Source organism: Castor canadensis, chromosome 8 (assembly GCF_047511655.1).
Source record: "Castor canadensis chromosome 8, mCasCan1.hap1v2, whole genome shotgun sequence".
Lineage (NCBI taxonomy): Eukaryota > Metazoa > Chordata > Mammalia > Rodentia > Castoridae > Castor > Castor canadensis.
The window spans coordinates 6,202,878-6,223,212 of record NC_133393.1 but is presented as its reverse complement, the minus strand read 5'-3'; the positions used below and the strand labels follow the sequence as shown (position 1 = coordinate 6,223,212).

The following is a 20,335-nucleotide window of genomic DNA, read 5'->3' as shown; positions in this document are numbered from 1 at the left end:
AAACCAACTGAATACAGCTTTCATGAAGCCCGATGGCCACTGCAGCTGTGATGGTTCTGCCTTTCTGAGTCAGTTCACAGGTTATCCCTGCCCCACCACCTAACTTCTGAGTTGTTCAAGTTTGTCTTTTTAGACCAAAATCCCTGTGAGGGAAGATCAAGAGCTGAAGGAAATGGGAGAAAAGCTGGCAGGAAACATTTACTACATACTCTACCATGCCTCGGCAAACTTCTCCCTTGGTTTCATTTGGAAAATGTACTTGTCTAGCCCAGGCTGGCCTCAAACTCGCAGTCCTCCTGCTTCAACCTTCCAAGTGTTGGGATTGCAGTTGTACACCACAACATTCAGTTTATACTTGCCTTTTAAGACCACAATGAAGAGAAGGGGAGCTTTTGCAGGGTCTTGGCTGCCTGACATTGACTCTCCCCTTTCTAAGAGTGCCAAAGTGTCCTTTGGGAAATGCCTCTCTCCAAGTGTGTGAGGGAATAGGGCATGTGTGGGGTCACTTCTGGTACCTAGAATCCTCCTAGAAAAATGAAGGGAAAGACCCTCCCTTTCCTGAACAGGGGCACAGCCAGTTAAGCCCTCCTCTGGCTCTGGACCTCCTGATTGGGACTGGCCAATGCCTTGAGTCTATAGTGTCTCTTACAGTCAGTCCTGGCCCTGAGAACACTTGGGGGTCATCAGCTGTGTTGGGCCCCCAGAGGTGCCTCCTTAAGTTGGCTGGTGTCCATTACTAAGAAATACTATTATTTGATGTGTAGAACACTGGTGTTCAACCAACCCTGGCTGTAATTAGAATTCCTGGAGGGGATTCTACACCCAACCCCCAAACCCCAGCCAATTAAACCAGGCCCTGTAGGTCACTGGCATTTTGTCCAGATCCCCAGAGCTTTCTAACCTGCAGCCAAGTCCGAGAATCCTTGCATTTTTCTTTCTCCCCAGAAAGACAGCCATTTGGGATGTGGGCTCCATATCTAGTCTTGCTCTATCCCTGCATATATGGTTGATTCTCACTATTCACAGTAGTTATGCTCTATGAAGTAACTGCAAACACTTACTTAGTGAATGCTGAAACATTGTACTCAGGAAAAATGCAAGGTTAGGTTCATACAATCCTCTAGTCACATTTTCACCAACAGATCAATACATAACCTTGTTTTATGTGGGCTGCTAAAAGACACCTTATTTAATGCATAATGAATTCATGGGCAACAGCACTATAGCTCCTGCCTGAATGAAACATGTCTGCCCCATATTTTCTCCCTGGGGCATATCACAGCTTTCTTGTGTTCGGGAGCACCAGAAAGCACTTCAGCACTATTCTTGAAAAATCCCAAAAAAACCCACGGCCCTAAACAGACTACAAAAGGACACTTCTTTATAGGATGAGAGCAGGAACAAGAATGAGCTGAGAAAGTACATGTTGGATGACTGGGGTTTTTGCCCATCTGTGTTCATCTGTGAATGACCCTGGAAACCAAATATAGATTTTAGACTTACAAATGATTTTTGGCAAGTAAGTGAATTCACAAAAAACAAAATCCACAAATAGTGAGGATCAAATGTATTAGGGCAAACCTGAATGGCAGCTCCATGGAAGCCAAGACAGCTTTATTAGGTATAATTTACACTCCATAAAATTCTCCCATTTTAAGCGCTCAGCTCGAAGGGATTTATCTTTCTTTTAAAACCGTCTCTTGCTTCATGAGAATGTAAGTTCCGGGAGAGTGGGGAACTTTCTTGCCTTGAAGATCTTCAATGAACAGTCTTAAATGGAGTTGAGGCCAAAGCTGACTCAGCTATAAGTGCTTGTCACAGGGACACAACCATCAAGCAGAAAAGCCAGACTGTGCTCAGCCAGCTAGATTGTGATCTGCAGCCCATCACCTGCCCATGTTAATACTTCTGTGTAACTGTTTTCTCTCGCCGGGTCTGTCCCAGTGCTGGGTATGTACTAGGTGTCTCATAAATATCCATTTGATGAACTCATACTGCAAGCAGCTGTAATATTTAGTAACCACAGATGAATGCTTAATACGTGTTTTCTGAACATAATTCTAAGAGAACAGGCTCTAGAATCCTGATTTAAGGCAAAAATACTAGATTCCAGTATTTTTCCATCCCACGCCCCTGGTACTGGCAGTAGAAACCAATTCTAAACCACGCATCTTTCTTCATAAGCAGTTCTGACTTGCTCAGTTTCCGTTTCATAGATAAAGAAACTAAACTTCAGGACAGAGAGGGAAAGTGGCCTCCCAAGACCTCACAAAAGTCAAGCAAAAAGGCAACAGTCAACTTGAGTTTTTATAAACTTGTTCCAAAAACAAGTTCTGCATACACACAATACAGCACATAATATAGAATTGGCAACAACAACAAAAAAATGGAAGCAGAGGACCAAAACCAAAACCAACCAAACAAAAGACATATCAAAGGCAAAGAGAAGGAGCAAGCAATGAGGCTGATCTGTAAACGTGTATTCCAGGAAGTCCCACTCATCATCAGAAATTTGGCTCTTAGCTTCTTCATCTGAAGGAGGAAAAAGTGATCAGCTTCTAAATTCACTAGGAGCTTCTAAATTCTAACAAGGAGGAGGAAGAGGAAGAGGAGGGAGAGGAAAAGAAGGAGAAAGAGAAAAGGGTATTGACCAAAAGAGTAATCCTACTTGCTCATCACAAAAACCACTGTGTGCTTTCAAAGGTCCTTTGGCACCCCAAATCTTCATTCCATAACCCTCTCCTGACCTCAGGAGAGGGAACAAACACTAACAAGCCCGTCTCTGCAAGTACTGGTTGGGTTTGTGTAGCACAGAGGGCTGAGAAACAGGGGCCTATTAAAAATGTCATTCCAATTATTTCTTATCCCTCTAAGACTGTTTATAGGAAACATTACTGACTTTAATAGCATTTTGAATGCCAAGCTCAGTGGGTGAAAGGTTAAAAGTGACAATGTGCTAATGCACTAATGCAAAGAGAGAACACTAAATTACATAGGAGGGGCCACTCCCCCTCCCCCTCCGTGTGTGTGTGAGAGAGAGAGAGAGAGAGAGAGAGAGAGAGAGAGAGAGAGAGAAAGTGCATTAAAATTTTAACTCGATAAGGTACGAAACACAAAGGCAGAGATACTGAGCCTGCCCGTGTAGCCATAACAAAACCAAAATTGTTCCCCATGCCATGTTCTATTAGGGGCACATGGACCTGAGCTCTTGGTTGCACTAAACTAAAAATGCCAGTAAAACTACTGCTTCAGTTGAATACACTGGATGTGGATTCTAGACCCATCTGGGTGACCTTGGACAAGGAATATTACCTCTGTGGACCCTAGTTTCTTCATTTGTTAACAACAGTGACAGCTAAAAGCAAGAAGTGCTTACTCAGTGCGGCCAATAAACCCATAAGGTAGGTACTAACAGTGTTCCCATTTTACACATAAGCACGGAAAGGATAAGGAAAGTCCTTAAAGTCCTCCCCTGCTCAGTTCCAAAAGGCTATCATTTCCTAATTCCACTTGGTCTTCAATGCCAAAAACACAGCCTTACACTAACAAACTTGCTGAGAGGCCTTTCCAAAAATTTAAGGTATATTGTGACACAGTCTGACAGGCAGGAAAATAGGGCCCCTTGGTTAACCCACTGGCCTCTCAGCCATGGGCACTTGGTACACCTAGGCTTCTGCATGCCTGGTCTGTTCTTTCACTGCAATTCAACAGCAGGTATCAAAGATAAAACAGAGGACAGTGATGAAGGCAGTCACATCGCTTCCCTGTAGGTACTAAATCCTTCTGTTAACTTTACTCTGGTCTGCTCGTAGGCACACCAAGCCAGGACGGGGTATAAGGGCTGACTGTCATAGAAGCAGCTCTGCTGAGAACTTCTGTCCCATGGACACCATTATCTCATCTAAGGGGCAGAAACACAGAACAGCACAAGTTCTTCAAGTAACAGTGAGGACACGCGTTTGCTCTTGATTGGAAGCACAGGTTCCAGCCAGGCAAATTGTCCTGCTGAGGCTGGGTTGGTCCCCTCTTCCCCCAGCAGGAAGTCAAATGATCTCCACTCAGCCTTTCCCAAAATTGATTTTGCATCTTTCTGCTGAGGTGGTGGATAGGAAAATTTCAGTCAGACAAGAAAACATTGGATGGTTACACCCAATTGGTGGGGAAGAATTTTTTTTCTTTAATAAAAGAGTCTTTTCAGGTCAGAGGCATGGCTCAAGCAGTAGGGTGCCTACTTACAAGCACAAAGCCCTAAGTTCAAACCCCAGTACTGCCAAAAAAAAGTATTTTAGCCTTTCTTTTTCTTTCCCTGGCATGTTTGTGTCCTGAACTTCTAGCTTCATGAGAGCTTGGTAGGTCTCCCATCACTTGCATGTGTGAGGTGTGTGGCAGCACATGGTCTGGCCAGTCCGCAGCCCTCCACTACTCAAGAAAAGGCAGAGATGGCTGAGAGAAAGATGCTTTTACTCTCACTTTCTGAAAATCTCTGTTTTGGATGACTGACAGAGGCAGAAGGAAAGGCTAAGTACCAGAAACTCAGGCTTTTAGCAATGCCTCGTGATCTGTTTTCCTCACCCGAAGAACTGCTCGGATATGAGAATGGGGCAGAGCTGACCAGGTACATACACCATGGCCTGTGGTCACAACACCATGAAGTCATGGTGGATTAAAGAATGACAATGCATATGTATGAGTATAACTTTTCATCAGAGCAGCCACAATTTTATTGCATTATTTGCTTTACTGTATTAATCAATTCAAAAGGCTAACCTTTATGCTTGGATAAAGAGGAACTTAGGAAGGAACATGTTGCTGGCAGAGTGGCTCAAGCAGCAGAGCGCCTGCCTGCCTAGCAAGCGTGAAGCCTTGAGTTCAAACCTCGGTACCACCAAAAAAAAGAGGAAGGAACTTTTGAGGGTTTTTTTTTTTTTTTTGATGTTTTGCTTTTTTGAGACAGGGTCTCACAATGTAACTGAGGCTAACCTCAAACTTGAGATCCTCCTGCCTCGGCCCCCCATGTGCGGGATCAGAGGTGTGCACCATCTCACTCTGCTTATGAAGAGTGTAATCTTTGAGGTTGGGCTTTTAAAAAACATACATAAGAAGCTTAACTTGCCATTTCATGTAGTCCCAATATGGGGAATTAATCAAGTGCTGAAAAACAAGAGGTGACCTAGGGACAGCCCTTCCCATTTTCTTTATATCACCTATAATCCTAAAAAGACTATATATACATGCAATCTGTACTTGCACAGATTGTACTTGACCTATGTGCTAGCTTTACATAAAATAAATGCATTTGCATAAGACAAAATTCTTTTCTGAAAGTCTACACACACACACAATCATCCTCTCCCCAAAAGAGCCCCAGGATAGATATTTCTTCCTTCTTGCTAGGCAGGCACTCTATTGCTGGAGCCAAGATGCCAGACTTTTCTCTGTTAGTTTTGATGAGACAGGCTCTCTCACTCTTTGCCCAGGTGGGCCTAAAGCATGATCCTCCGATATTTTATAGCTGATATGACAGGTGCATGCCACCATGCTTTTTCTGTTGAGATGAGGTCTCATGAACTGTTTTGCACAGGCTGGCCTCAAACCACAAAATCCTCCTGATCTCAGCCTCCCAGTTAGCTAGAATTACAGACTTCACTTATTCATGTACTCTCTTTCACACACACACCCCAACAGCTTTTCCCCTTATCTTGATAGTGCAGCGTATTTCTAAACCACTCCTTGTGGAACCTAAAAACTAACAAAAGCAAAGAATTGCCCATGCAAAATAATTTTAAAGAATACCGGTATTTTTAAGACAAATTTCTCCTGCACCACATGACAGAGTTCAAATCAACGGTCGTGTGTCAATATCAATAAACACACACCACACACACACACTGGTCAGGAGAAAGTATTTTACTTTTAGCCTAAAGCTACCTGCTTATATGCAATATCCTCCTTAAAATGAATTTAAGTTAAAAACAGAAAAAACGTGCTTTGGAGTGTAGAATTTTAAACTGTGAGTGGTTCATTTTTAAGAGCTAAGATTAGGAAACATTTCAGATTTTACTGCAGAAAAGGAACATCTCATCAATATGACACAGTGTCATTTTAACTGCAGTTTATAAAGACATGTTAACTCCACAGGCAGGAGTCACAGAGAGAGGGGGACATTCTAACATCACAGATGGGTTTGTGACAGTCGACTGCTAATGGTCAGCAAGCATTAAGAGTGGGTGCCAGGAAGCATCATCCCCAAGGCACTTGTGGCATTTCCTGGCATTCTGGAAACTGGAAGGATTATTCACGGGCTCCACAGGCCTGGCATAGCGGAGGCAGGCAGGGCCCAGGTGTATTTGCCATCCTTTGTTTGTTTGCACTTTGGGAAGGCCCAAGTCAGCAGACAGTGATCTACTGTGGTCATTTCCAACACTCTCTGCCATCTGGAAAGTCCCTGTCCAGAGCATCAGCATTGTCCCCTGCATTTTAATGGAGGAGCCAAGAGTGTGGATTAGAGCTTGCTAGAAAAAAATGAGACTTGAATTGACAAGGATGCAGCAAAGAGAAGCCATCTCCAGGGACCAAAATCTGGCCTGTAGTAGAGCTGAGATAGTTCTCAAAGGAAGCCTTCAGGTCCCTGTAGCTATCTGAGTGAAGGCACATGAAGAGGGTGTTCACCTCTACCATGTTTTATCTGAGTGAACTGGGGCTGGGAGGCGAACATGTGAGTTTTTAAAGAAGATGCACTGCTCAGGCTCTGCTCTTTGCACCTTAGTCAGAGTCCTGACCTGTCTGTGTGACAAGAGTGTATCTTACTCCCAGGTAAGAGATGCCAGAATGTCTGGGCTGGCATGAGTCCTTTTAGCTTGAGTCTATAAAGTCCAACTAAGGACCACCTGCATGAGGGCACAGAATGGTGATATTTGATTAAGGTGACTTAGACCAAGGTTAACAAAGTTAAAGAAAAACACTGAGCATTCAAAGATCCCTGTTCCCTCAGGAAATAATATTCACAAGGAGTCACTGAGAATCACCTTCAAAGTGGAGAAGGGAAAAGACAACATGTAAGGCAAATGTTCCCAGGAAAGGTGCCACAGATGGACAGAAAGTACAAATCTAACACCAAAGGCATGGCCTCAGGTGACCACAGTGTGCCACAGTCAATCACCTCACATCCCTGACATAAATAAACAAGGCCTGGGCAAATGCCAGTATTTAGATTAAATGCTATATTCCTCTCTCCTCTCTCTTTGCTCTCCTCTCCTCTCAATCTCCTTTCCCTCCCCTCCCCTCCTTCCCTCTTCCTCTTTTTCTCCCTCTCTTCCCCTCCCTTCCTCCCCCCCCACCACACACACACAAATTATATACACTACTAGGAGATCTCATTACACTAAATTGAAAGAGATGTTTTAAATAACACCTAAGACAACGTGGTGCTTTTTCTTCCCTGGGCTGGGCCAGTCCCCATTACAGCCTTCAGCACCCCCGCAAGAAGGGAGGACGTGGACCACATCTGAACTTGCCAGGAGTACCAGACACCCTCACCCAAGGCTCAAGTGCAGTCCCCCTTGTTGATGAACCCAGCCTGGGAGCAAGGTCCATGCAGACTAGGGGCCCCTGCCCTGAGCCATGCAGCAACTCTATTTCAGGGGGGTACAAGAAGGGTAGGAATGCCTGGTCACCAATAACCAAGAAGCACAGATAATTTCTCTGCAATCACACAGCAAGGACCTAAGAAGGGCAGGACATAGACACACACAGAAATGGGAAGGGAAAGAGCAAAGATTTTCCCAGCCAAGGAGTGGGGGAGGAAGGGGAGAATGTCATTCTCTCCCCTTAGCTACTGCTAAGTGTGCTCTCCCACTACACTCCTTTCCCCCACTGCAAACACAACCTGAGGCAGAAACCAAGGCATACCCATGCATAGGCAGGGAAAGAACTACACTTGGAGGTAGTGTCTGCTATCTCCCGTTGGCCAGGCACTGGGAAAAACAGCAGATCCATCTTTCTAAACTATCACAGGACTGTTCTGTAGTCCTCCATGGCTCCCTTCTGCCAGGAGAAAATCAGGACCCCTGCCCAGACTCCACTGATGCTCCCACCTCCCCCACATTCCAAACTCTGCTCCTTCAAAACCCAGATACATGGATGCTGTCTCCTTACTCCAGACACCCTTCCAGGCAGGACAGGCACCCCAGATTTGCAGCCCAGTCAGACAAACCAGTATGCAAAAGATCCTTATAACATGCTATGGTCTGGGTGTTACCTGAATGTCCAGCAACAGCCCATGCGTCACAGACTTGCTCTCCAGGGTGGTGCAAAGGGAGGAGGTGGAACCTTTAAGGAGTGGGGCCTTGTGAGAGGTCCTCAGGTCATTGGAAGTGTGCTTCCAAAGGGCTTGTGGGACACAGGCCACATCTTGTTCTCTCGCTCTTGATGAGGTAAGCAGTTTTGCTCCTGCCATGATGTGAACCTTGGCATAGGGCTAAAGCAAAGAGGGCCTCTTGATCATGACTGCAACCTCCAAAACTGTGAGCAAAACAAACTTTTCTCTTTTTAAGTCTGTTATAGTGAGGACAAGCTGACTAATAAAATCAATGTGAGGGCTGGCAGGATGGCTCAAGTGGTTAGAGCACCTGCCTAGTGGGCTTGAGACCCTGGTTTCAAACCCCAGTACCCCAAAAACAAAACAAAGCAAAAAATCAATGTGAGAGGCACATTCTGGAGATTTAGGGGAATAGCAGAGGGGCCCCTGACTTATGCTGGGTCTGAGACATGAAAGGTTTCCTCACAGAAAACCAATGAACTTCTGCCTAACAAGGCTCCCGAAGTTTGAATAGGCAAAAGGAGGCAGGAAAGACAGTGCAGGCAGAAGCAGCCACCTGCATAAAGGCAGAGAAGCAGGAGAAACGGGACTCTCAGAGGTGCATGGTTTGTGTGTGAAAGGGGATGAGGCTGGAAGACTGGCAGGAGCCAAGTCCTATGAAGACCCATTTTTGGCAGTTTGGGCACTGGGCTTATCCCAAATGGGGGAGGTAGTCATATAGCATTCTTAAGCACAGGCAGGCACTGCCAAAAATAAAGTAAAATAAATAAATATAAGAGTAACACTCAAGGTCTTGTACAGAACAGACATACAAATGTGTAATTTAAGTAAAATGTGTTCCAGGTGACAACAGTCATTCCCAGGGTGCCATGATGGCTGGGTGTGACAGAAGCGAGAAGGAAAAAGAGAAGGCAGTCAGAGAAGTCATAGGAACAGCACAAGGTGGCCCAGCAGCCAAGAGAGGACAGGGCTCTGAGAAGTCCATGTGGCACAGCCAGAAACTCCAGGGAGTACAGTCTACCTAGGGCTGCAGTGTGAGCTGCACCAGGGCAGGGTTTTTACTGTGGTCACTTCTGGGTCCCAAGAGACTGGAACAGGCTTGGATTCAGGAACCAAAAGGTCACTGGCAACTTGCTGAGCAAATGATGAGGGAAAGAAAAGGAGGGAAGAAGCTGGTGCCCACGGGGAGCACAGAGTGGGAGACAGGGATACAGTGTGGACTGCCTGTCTATGAAAGAAAGCAAAAGAGATGGGGAGCTGGGAGTGGATGGAGAAGCCTTAGCCTGTGGGTATGAGGAGAGAGGCCCCCAGAGGGAAGTGGAAGAGGGAAAAGCTTCTCAATTACATAGATACCAGGGGTGTTTCTTTAGGAGATGAGACCCAGAACTGCAAAGAGGGGTGTCCAAGGCACCCCACTCCCTCTGCAGTTCTGACACTCATCTCATTCCAGATATGAAGAAGATGCTTAGTAGACACCCCTTGGGTTGATGTAAGTCAGAGGAGGTAGAGCAACACGGAATTGATGAAGAGCAGGACTTAGACAAAGAAAGGCAAAAACAAAATTAACATCCCTCTTTCCAGAAAAAGAAAGGCAAAAACAAAATTAACATCCCTCTTTCCATCACATTCACACAGGGTCTAGGACATTTTTCTGCTATCCAGTTAATATACTGCTTTGAAACAATGCTTCACTGTCACTCTCCATTAGCCATGACTTCACTCTGATTCTTTCTCAAGAGAGAGAAGCAGGACCACTAGGATGGATTTATAAGGGATGACTACTCTATGGGTTCCCAGGAGAGATGTTAGGGTACCCAAGGGCCAGAGGGCCATGAAGGCCTCCAGCTTCCTATCAGTCTATCAACTTTTATTGCCTCTTGGCCGACTGATCAGTTTGGAATCAGAACCTGTACACATACAGATAAGTGCCTGGCCATGAGCCAAGACTCTGCTCTAAGGCAGCTGTAACTGCCACTACAGCCACAGGGCAACTCCCAGCTTCCTCCTGGATCTCCCAACAGCCACACCAGTATTCTAAACAGATGTGTCAAAGGAAGCATTAGGGGTGTGTTTGTGTATGGGTGCACACACGCCTACATGCATGCAGAAAGCCGATGGTAGGACAGACACTCTTACCGCCCAGAAACCTCTTTGTATAGCACTACCAATGTCTCTAGTCTCCAGAAAAGTAGCATTTTAAAAAATTTAATCCTTCAATCGCAAAGTATTTGTTAAGCATTATGCTACAGGAGGTACAAAAAAATGACAAGAGCCACATCCTTCCCTCAAAGGCCACATCAGGAATCATTGCCATCAACCAGATGAATCTACATCCCTTATTGTATAGAGCTGAGCCAACCAACCACGTCTCTTTGAACAGTTACTGCAAGCCGAGCAAGGTGAAGACACTTTACAGAATGACCTCAAATAAGCCTCCACACCCCTGTGAGGAACACTGATGCCATCTAATGTGTGAGACTTATGAAATGTCAGGCACTGTTCACTCTATATGAAACCACTTTACAACCTACTGACTCCTATGGCATGCTGGGAACTGCTCTGAACACTTCGAGAAGTGATCTCATTAATCCTCCCAGACATCCTAATGTGCAGAAAAAGTGAGTCTCAGAGAGCTTAAGACACTTACCCAAAGTGGCACAGCTAATAAGCCCAGAAGTGGGATTAGAACCCCAAGAATCTCTGACTGGGACATCAGGAATCTCAAACACCATACTACTTGACTGTTGTGCTCGAAATTTAATAATCAAAGTGAAACTTTTGATGTATGCAGACTTAGTTTTAAGATTAGAAAAAATGTCACAGGTCAGGACCGGATGCAGCACTGGGCACAGGAAGACTCCCTTACTCAGAGTAGATTCTATGTATCTAATCATCCTCCCATTCTCAATGTCCTTGCTCAGAGGGGAATGAACAAATATCCCTTAGTGCTCTGGTTTGGAAGGGATTTTTGGGTCTCCTCTGGAAAATTTGTGAGAGGGGGTGATCTGAATCAGGAAGACATACAGAGTGTGAATAAGCAGAAGGGAGGGGGAGGCTTAGGAGCACCCAAGGGCCTGGAGATGGAATGGTTCAGTTTAATGTAGTAATGGTGGCTGTGGAGGACTGTTCACTGTGTGACTTGGCCTCAGAGCCCTTCTTCCCTCCCTCCCTCCTTCTTATCCTTTTTCCTACCTACCTTCCTCCCTTTCTTCTTTCCTCTCTCCTTCCCTCCCTTCCTCTCTCATTTCTCTTCTTCCCTCCCTTCCTTCATTCTTCATTCCAAAAGCTAGGGCCTCAAAGTGGTCTTTGTCTCCTGAGTTCATCAGTGGGGACATCTCTCCCAGCACCGTGCACGTTTCAAAGCCTTGCTGCCCAGAATGACCCAAGTCAAGATAAAGAGATGACTGCTTCCCTCAAAGTAAAGGAGACAACATTGTAACAAGATATCAAAACCTTTTGTGCTAGCCTCTAAATACTGTCCCTTATTTCATAATTCACCAATTAAATTTAATCAGCTGCCTAATGGACAAGTGAGTCAGAGATCTGTGTGAAACTGTCAAGGATGCAATTTCCCATTGGACACAGCCAAAGACTAATGATAATTGCACATGGTGACCAGAAATCCATTTGTGCCACACTGGAACTTCCTATTGGTCCCTCAGGGTAAAGGGTGCAAAGCACTGGGGCAAGAGAAGGAAATGGGTTTGGTGGCACTGGTGTATGTCTGAACAGGTTGCAGGTGATGGAAGTGGAGACATTTAATGGGGCTGCCACTTTAAGAAGGGTGATTCTGGCCTCACCAGAAAATCAGGGCAATGAGTAGCTTAAAGTAGAAATGTTACTATGTGGCTTATTACAGTCAGGAAAAGCCTACTGTCACAGATTTGAGTATTTGCAGGAATATCAGTTTAGCTTTGCCACCCTTTCTGATTAGCTGTCGTCCAACATGAGGAGGTAGAATAGAATCTGGAAGTGCTACTCAGTAATTCTCTAACCCTGCCCTGTCACTCAGGACATACAACTTGGTTTTTCTGGAGTCCAGCAATGGGCCTCAGGTTGAATCTACAGATTAGAGATCACAAGAAGCATACCCATGATCTCGTTCCCTCCCTGCTAGGCAGCTATGGAAATGACTATAGCACTATTGCATAGGTCCAGCCCCTCTCCTTCCTCATGCACAGATCTCTCAAGTCTGTCTGTCTGTCTCTCTCCTTTCCATCCTAGTTCTCTATCCCTTCTATCAGCAGCTCCTCCAGGCTTAGCAGTGTCTCCCCTTGAGTGCTTTACAGTTCGTTACTGTTCCCCTTCATTCAGTCCATATCCTAGTAACTACTTTCTTCAATAACTGGTCCTCACTACCCTGTTTCCTGGAACCCTGACTGATGTAGCCATGCATCACAGATAAAAGGCTTAATATCAACACATGGTGATAATTAACCTCAGCACTGGAACCACTGGCAGAAAAACTGCAAATCAGGACAATCCTCTTCCATGCACCCTGCTGGTACCCTTCATGTAGCCAATGTGAGTCAGCCAGCCAGCCACCTCAGTTCTGAATGCTCAAGTGTTGACAACCAGTGTCTGGAACAGTTTTCTTTCTGCAGGACACCCTGGAACCGGCTTCTCACAAATGCTCAACAAGAACCGCCCCTGAGGGCCGGTAAGCAGGTGTCTCAGAGGGGCCTTCGTTGAGGATGAAGATGAGCTGCAGGATCAAGAAGGCAACACTGACCTCAGGTTGCGGTGACAAGTCCCAGTTTCAGTTTCGTGAACACTTGGCCACCTGGGTTTTATTATCATTTTAGAAAAACCACACCCATTATGAATAAGAACTGGCTTTCTATGGATGAATAGTGTCTTTTATATCTGATCTGCTGCAATCCAGAAGTCAAGGAACTTTGCTTTTCTGTGCTCAGATGCTATAGAAAGGGTTGCTCCGGGCTTGGGGGGGACAACCCTGGGAGTCCCCAGCCATTGACTTCTTTTCACAAAAGGATTCTTCTCCCCCACCCCTTTTTTTCCCAGGATACAGAGGTAACCAGGGTGAGTGTGGGCATGGAGAAGGAGGTGTCCAAGAGGGGAGGGCAAGTGTGCAACAAGCAGCCACTTATCTCTGGATGTCTTTCTACCTTTTCCTACAGCTGAGTGGCTTGGGGGCAAGTTGTCTGCCAAGCTTCCCGCCTGCCCGTGTAAACACTCTGGCACCAGCTGGGGCTTGGAATCTGCTGAGTCTCTGCCAGCTGGCGACCTGGAGATGGGTCAGATTAAAGGAATGCATAATGAGGGAGGGGGGACAGAGGCCGATTCACACAGCAGGGTCTGCAGGACTGGGGAGGACCGCCAAAGAGGACTATGGAAGTGGAGAAATATGGAGGGAAGAAGGGGCTTCAATGTGTCCCAGCATCATACCCCACCCAAATGGCCCAAGGCTGTTATGTTCATTTATTTTTTCCATTTAAAAACTGACTTCTTTGTCCCATCTCAGTCCCCCACAGCATCTCCCAAGCCAATTATACACAGCCCTTTGAAAAGTTCACAGCTGGCCGCTTGAGGAGGCTCAGCGTGATCAGACAACACGGACACTTGATCCTCTGTGATCCCAATTTGGGAACGTTAACACGGAAACCCCAGCCACGCGCAGACAAGCAGGCCCTGGGCCACAGCCGCCCCAATGCGAGGCCAGGCAAGAGAAGAGAGGACACAGACAGCCAGCAGTCCCAGGCAGCCAGGGTGGCTTCCAGACTTAGTCTGGGCTCCCTGTGTAAGGCCCAAGGGCAAGGATGCAGAGGGGACTGCCCAGAGGGCAACATGACAAAGCCACACAGCCTTCCACTGCACTGGGGAGACAAGATAGGCAAAGGGGAGAAAGGACAGACTGAAATCCTGGTGGGAATGGGTGGCCACACCTGCTAGGAAAGCCACCTTCAACACCATAGACATCTATACCTCAAATGGCAACATATATATGACCAAGAAGAGGAAGTGAACAGCAGAGAGAAACAGGCAAAGGAACAAATGCAGTGAGGTGGCAAGAAACCTGTTGTGTGGCAGCTCAGCCACAAACCAGCCAGGCAACCTCTGGCTACTCCCTTCCACCTTGTCAGATATCCTTATCTTCTGAAGAATATTCTTTAGAGTCCCTTCTTTTCCATGGATTCTGCCATATGCTTCTAGGATACAGATTCACCTCTAGGCTGGGGTCCCACCTCAAATCTTGTTCCCTTGGGAATCCCTGCTACAGGTGGCTGCCTCCGGTCTAGTGACACTTAAGTCTAGTTTTTCTAACCAGATCTTTCCTAAGCACATCACTAACTCCCATGAGACTTGGCAAACCCAGAGCCCAGGAGAGCTCCACGTTTGCCCATGTCTGATTCCTCCACAGCCCCCTGTTGGCCTATTCGTTTATTATTTTATTAAACCCATTTTGTAACCACTCCATGCTACCAAAGAACTAAACACTCTCATTTCACCAGCCTGTGAAAGATGGTGTTTTCTCTGCCTCAAGGCTCACCCACTTTCCTCCTCTCCTGCTACCATCCTAGTTAGAATTGCCAGGCAAAATCTCTCTCTCTCTCTCTCACACACACACACACACACACACCCTTCCCTAGCTCCCTGTGGCTTAGATTATATCTAACTAGTTAATCTAGCATTCCTGAACCTCCTTCCTTTTTTACCTTTGATTATGACACCTCCCCAAACAGTACAACTACCCTGGGTATCCGAAAAGATATTCTGATGATATTGTTCCCTAAAATCCTCTCTAAGGTCAATGAATATGTTTGGTACAGACATACACTGCACATGACCACTACATTAACAGGCATTAACAAGTCCTGCAATAAAGAACTAGGTTAGGCCTAGCATTTTCCGAGCTGTTCTGGCCCAGGAGTCTTTTGTAGCATTAGACCGCTTATCTGTTTTCAGTCATTCTCCACAGCTGCTGCCTCCTCTCCAACCTGAAGCACTCCCTTCCCGGGCCTCCTTGCTGAGAGGTGGTAGGCACAATCTGGCATTTAAATCCCAGCTCTACCCTCACCCACTCTGGAATGGAGTTGTTTAGCTGTTTTGTGCACAGACAGAATCTATTTAAAAAGAATTGCCGAGAGGATTAGTGGGATTAAAAGGTCAAACCTAGCACATGGCCTGGATCTCAGGTACTCAGTGTGTAACACTGAGGGCGGGAGGCATGGCTTAAGTGGCAGAGCAACTGCCTAGCAAGGGCAGCACCTTGCATCCAAGCTCCAACACCACCAAAAAAACCCCAAATACACAATTCACCACTTTTCTTCTCTTTCTAAAACCATTCCTTTGTCATTTGTGATTTCTGGTGTTGTTTTCTAGATGGGAATCCCTTTGGCTGAGCCCTGTTCATTCTCCTGTTCTCTCTACACATACTGGCTTTTAACAAATGTGTGGATAGGCCACAAGCACTCTCAGCTCCATCTGCCACACAACAGCAGGTAATGTATGAGTACCTTCATCCACTGGCCGGTGAAGATGGGCAGTACCACCAACCTCAGTCTTCCAGCCCTGGGGAAGAGGCTGTTTGCGCCAGAGATTCTGCAAGTCAATCAAACTCTGTAACCCCACAGAACCCAACCATTCTCACCTGCCATGCCCTGCTCCTCCACCTGTACACTTACCACGCCCCTTGCCAGGGGATGGGGTGTGGCAGACACCTTCGGGAAACCAAAGGGAAGAAGCAGACTGACCCAGGACGAGTGCACAGCCCCACCATCAGGCAGCAATGGCTGTTGTGTGGTTCCATAAACTTTAAATTTTCACCTGCTGTCTTTAACAGCGTAGAATTTCACCACAGGCTTTTTTATTTGTGTGACTTATGCACTTAACATCAGGAAGTGAGAAGCTTCATTTCCACTTCTAGTCAATCTTGAGTTTTTCTTGATGCTTTTGTATAGGCTCTACTGAGCAGTTTAAAATACCTGCTTTTACTTTCAGAGGTGTTCTTCAAAAGGCTCAGAAAGCAAAGCTTTCATCACAGTACATGGGATGGCATCTCTAAAATCAAGAGTAGGGCTCTTCTTTCCAGCACCCCTGAGCTGTTCTGCTGCAGGGCCCTTCCTGCCCCCTCTTCTTTCTCACACCCAAGCACCAGTGCTCTCCCCACCTCACTGTCCAAGCAAAAGACTCTGATGCTAATCCAAACTTTCCCTTTCCAAAATGAAACAGCCTCATCATTTTTCTGATGGTTGTGGTTGGAACATTAGATATCCCCTACAGGTTCATGTATTGAAGGCTTGGTCCCCAGCTGGCGGCAAGGGAGCTGGTGGGAGGTTCTGGAAACCTTAGGAGGTAGTCCGAGCTGGAAGAAGTAGATCACGCCTTTGAAGGTGATACCTGGTCCTGATCCCTTCCTCTTTCTCTGCTTCCTGTCTACCATGAGGTGAGTAGCCTTTGCCATATGTTCGCACCACCATGGTGTTCTGCCTCACCATGGGCCTAGAAATAACAGAACCGAGGACTAGGGGAAAAAAAAACCTCTGAAACAATGAGTTAAAATAAATCATTCCCCCCCCCTAAGCTGCTTATGTCAGGCATTTTGTCATAGCAACAAAAGTCTGACTAACATATGATCATCAAAATAATATAATTTATTGAAACATATATGTATTATGAATAGACAGATATAAGCACAAAAAAAAAGCACCCAATTACTTGTAGTTTTACACAGAGAAAATCATTTATACAATTTTTTTCTTTTGCTCTGTTTTGTGTGTGTGTGTGTGGCTGGGAATTGAACCCAGGGCCTCAAGTATGCTGGGATTCTAGGCCAAAGTGCTATCCTGAGCTATACCCTCAAGCCCCACTAATTCTATTTTGAAAATCATCCATATGGATTATCTTTCTATAAAAATATAACAAATCCAAACTTTTACAAAACAAGAGGCCACACCAACGTGAAAATCTATGGTCTCTTAAAAAAAATCTATATTTTAGACATCATTCTATGACCCTGCACACAGATTTCTGGTCACCATTTTAAATTACTTTAACCAATCCAGTCCTAGCAGACATTTACGAACAACTTCATCTTTTAAAGAATGTTAATATCTGAAAATATTTGTATATAACATTAAGTGGAAAATCAGAATACTGTCTGTGCATTTTTTTCTTTTTTTTAAATTTTTATCTATCTATTTATTTATTTATTATTCATGTTTGGGTCATTTCTCCCCTCCCCCTTCCCCCACCCCCTCCCTTACCCCCCCACCCCCTTCCTCTCCCCCCCACCCCCTCACTACCCGGCAGAAACTATTTTGCCCTTATTTCTAATTTTGTTGTAGAGAGAGTATAAGAAATAATAGGAAGGAACAAGGGTTTTTGCTGGTTGAGATAAGGATAGCTATACAGGGCATTGACTCACATTAATTTCCTGTACATGTGTGTTACCTTCTAGGTTAATTCTTCCTGATCTAACCTTTTCTCTAGTTCCTGGTCCCCTTCTCCTATTGGCCTCAGTTGCTTTAAAGTATCTGCTTTAGTTTCTCTGCGTTAAGGGAAACAAATGCTAGCTAGTTTTTTAGGTGTCTTACCTATCCTCACCCCTCCCTTGTGTGCTCTGGTTTTTATCATGTGCTCAAAGTCCAATCCCCTTGTGTTTGCCCTTGATTTAATGTCCACATATGAGGGAGAACATACGATTTTTGGTCTTTTGGGCCAGGCTAACCTCACTCAGAATGATGTTCTCCAATTCCATCCATTTACCAGTGAATGATAACATTTCGTTCTTCTTCATGGCTGCATAAAATTCCATTGTGTATAGATACCACATTTTCTTAATCCATTCATCAGTGGTGGGGTATCTTGGCTGTTTCCATAACTTGGCTATTGTGAATAGTGCCGCAATAAACATGGATGTGCAGGTGCCTCTGGAGTAACCTGTGTCACAGTCTTTTAGGTATATCTCCAAGACTGGTATTGCTGGATCAAATGGTAGATCAATGTCTAGCTTTTTAAGAAATCTCCAAATTTTTTTCCAGAGTGGTTGTACTAGTTTACATCCCCACCAACAGTGTAAGAGGGTTCCTTTTTCCCCCGCATCCTCGCCAACACCTGTTGTTGATGGTGTTGCTAATGATGGCTATTCTAACAGGGGTGAGGTGGAATCTTAGTGTGGTTTTAATTTGCATTTCCTTTATGGCTAGAGATGGTGAGCATTTTTTCATGTGCTTTTTGGCCATCTGAATTTCTTCTTTTGAGAAAGTTCTGTTTAGCTCACTTGCCCATTTCTTTATTGGTTCATTAATTTTGGGAGAATTTAGTTTTTTAAGTTCCCTATATATTCTGGTTATCAGTCCTTTGTCTGATGTGTAGCTGGCAAATATTTTCTCCCACTCTGTGGGTGTTCTCTTCAATTTAGAGACCATTTCTTTTTTTGAAGAAGACCATTTCTTTTTTTTTTAGTTTTATGAAGTCCCATTTCTTTATGCTATCTCTTAGTTGCTGTGTGCACTTTTATTATAACTGAAAAACCTCGGGGCTGGGGTATAAATAAAAAAGCTGAAGTTAAACTGGGTTACATGGAAGAACTCGAGGAAACTTGTTTATACGAGACAGATAGCAAAGAGAGTCCTTCGGTAAGTATAAAATGCAAAATTCCTAATATTTTAACAGATGCTCTGATGGTTAAGACCACACTTCAGTATAAAATATTCCAAGCAGCTCATGTGAATGTAATTTAACCTCACAGTTTCCTTTCCAATGGGAATGGAAAGCAGAAGTATAAAAGGGGAAAGGTGAGGGGCAATTCTGCAGCTCAAGATGCTATTGGGAGGTGTTCGTGGGCAGCACCAGGGGCTGGAGGCTCAGGCCTAGAGGCTGAAGAAAAAGGGAAAGACAGGCTACTGAAAAGAAGCCCTCAGTCAACTGACTCAACCTGAACTCTCCCAAACAGTCTTGGTGGCCTGGGTGTCAGTGTTTGGGTGTAAGTATGTCTTGAGAGGAATGGACGCACCAGAAGTATAGAATGCACATATCTATATGGAAATCAGATGTGCAGAAAATGGCTATTCAACAACAGTGCCAACTTTCATGCACAATAAACAACTCATATCGATTAAGCCTTCACTGTATACCACACTTCTAAAACTCCTATACATGCATTATCAGCTTACTTGATCCCTCAAAAATTTATGAGGTGGGTACCTGTATTTTTATCTTCCTTTTACTGACAAGAAAATTGGGGCACAGTTAAGTAACTTACTCAAGTTATCTAGTTAAGTGAAGCCGTTGATAAAGAATCAGGCGTTTTCAGTTTAGGTACACAGTGAGTTCAAGGCCAGCCTGAGATACACAGTGAGATACTATCCAGGAAAAAAAATTTTTAAAGAATAACTTTGCATTCAAAGCCTGCACTTGCACTGTGTATGTGCTGTCACCATATTTATAAACCTGACACAATGTGGCAACATGAAAAAGAGAAAGTGTATATACAGAGATGGAAGGCAATGGAGCCTCAAACCTGCAGCCCTCTATTTCTTGGGAAAGCCTGCAAGTCAATCATCTAACAAACCTTCTCCAAAATGATGGTCATAACAAACGTTCTTCTCCATAAGGAGCTCTGTGTCCTGCACAGAGGAAATGCCCTGGACTATCTTTCACTTTTAAGGGTCACCATGGAAATGCAGAAAACCAAATGCAACCTGGAGCCAGTCCTCTCCCATGTGTTTAGTTTCACACACGCCCCTTGTGTCTGAGACTTGGACCACGTCATTGCGGTCATTTTTTTTCTTTTACATGAAATAGAGAAAAGGAATGATGACAGAAAATCAGTCCTGGAGGAAGCTGGGCTTGCAGGCTGAAGAGCAGTATATTTAGTTTAAACATGATGGGTGGACAGTCCAGGATACTATATTTGGGCAAACCATTCATTTGGGGTTTGGTAAAGTTCTAGTTTTGGCAGCAGTGTCCTTCTCCTGCCCTGCCCCCATCCCAGGCCACGTGGCTCGGCTACAGAGCACAGCTCCCACACAGACAGAATCTGCAGACTTGGTC

At 45.0% G+C, this 20,335-nt stretch overlaps 1 protein-coding gene across 3 annotated transcripts in view; it reads right to left on the bottom strand.

Annotated features, from left to right (window-relative positions):
* Positions 1–20,335, bottom strand: part of Tram2 (translocation associated membrane protein 2) — a 79,726-nt gene that overhangs the window by 43,400 nt on the left and 15,991 nt on the right. Inside the window, exon 1 of one of the 3 annotated variants that reach the window (XM_074081957.1) lies at positions 8,258–9,049. The exons of the other annotated variants lie outside the window; for them this stretch is intronic. Coding sequence (XP_073938058.1) covers positions 8,258–8,455 — 198 coding nt within the window. The 5' untranslated portion in view covers positions 8,456–9,049. Of the gene's footprint in view, positions 1–8,257; positions 9,050–20,335 lie in introns of those variants that run through there. 3 annotated transcript variants of the gene reach the window in all.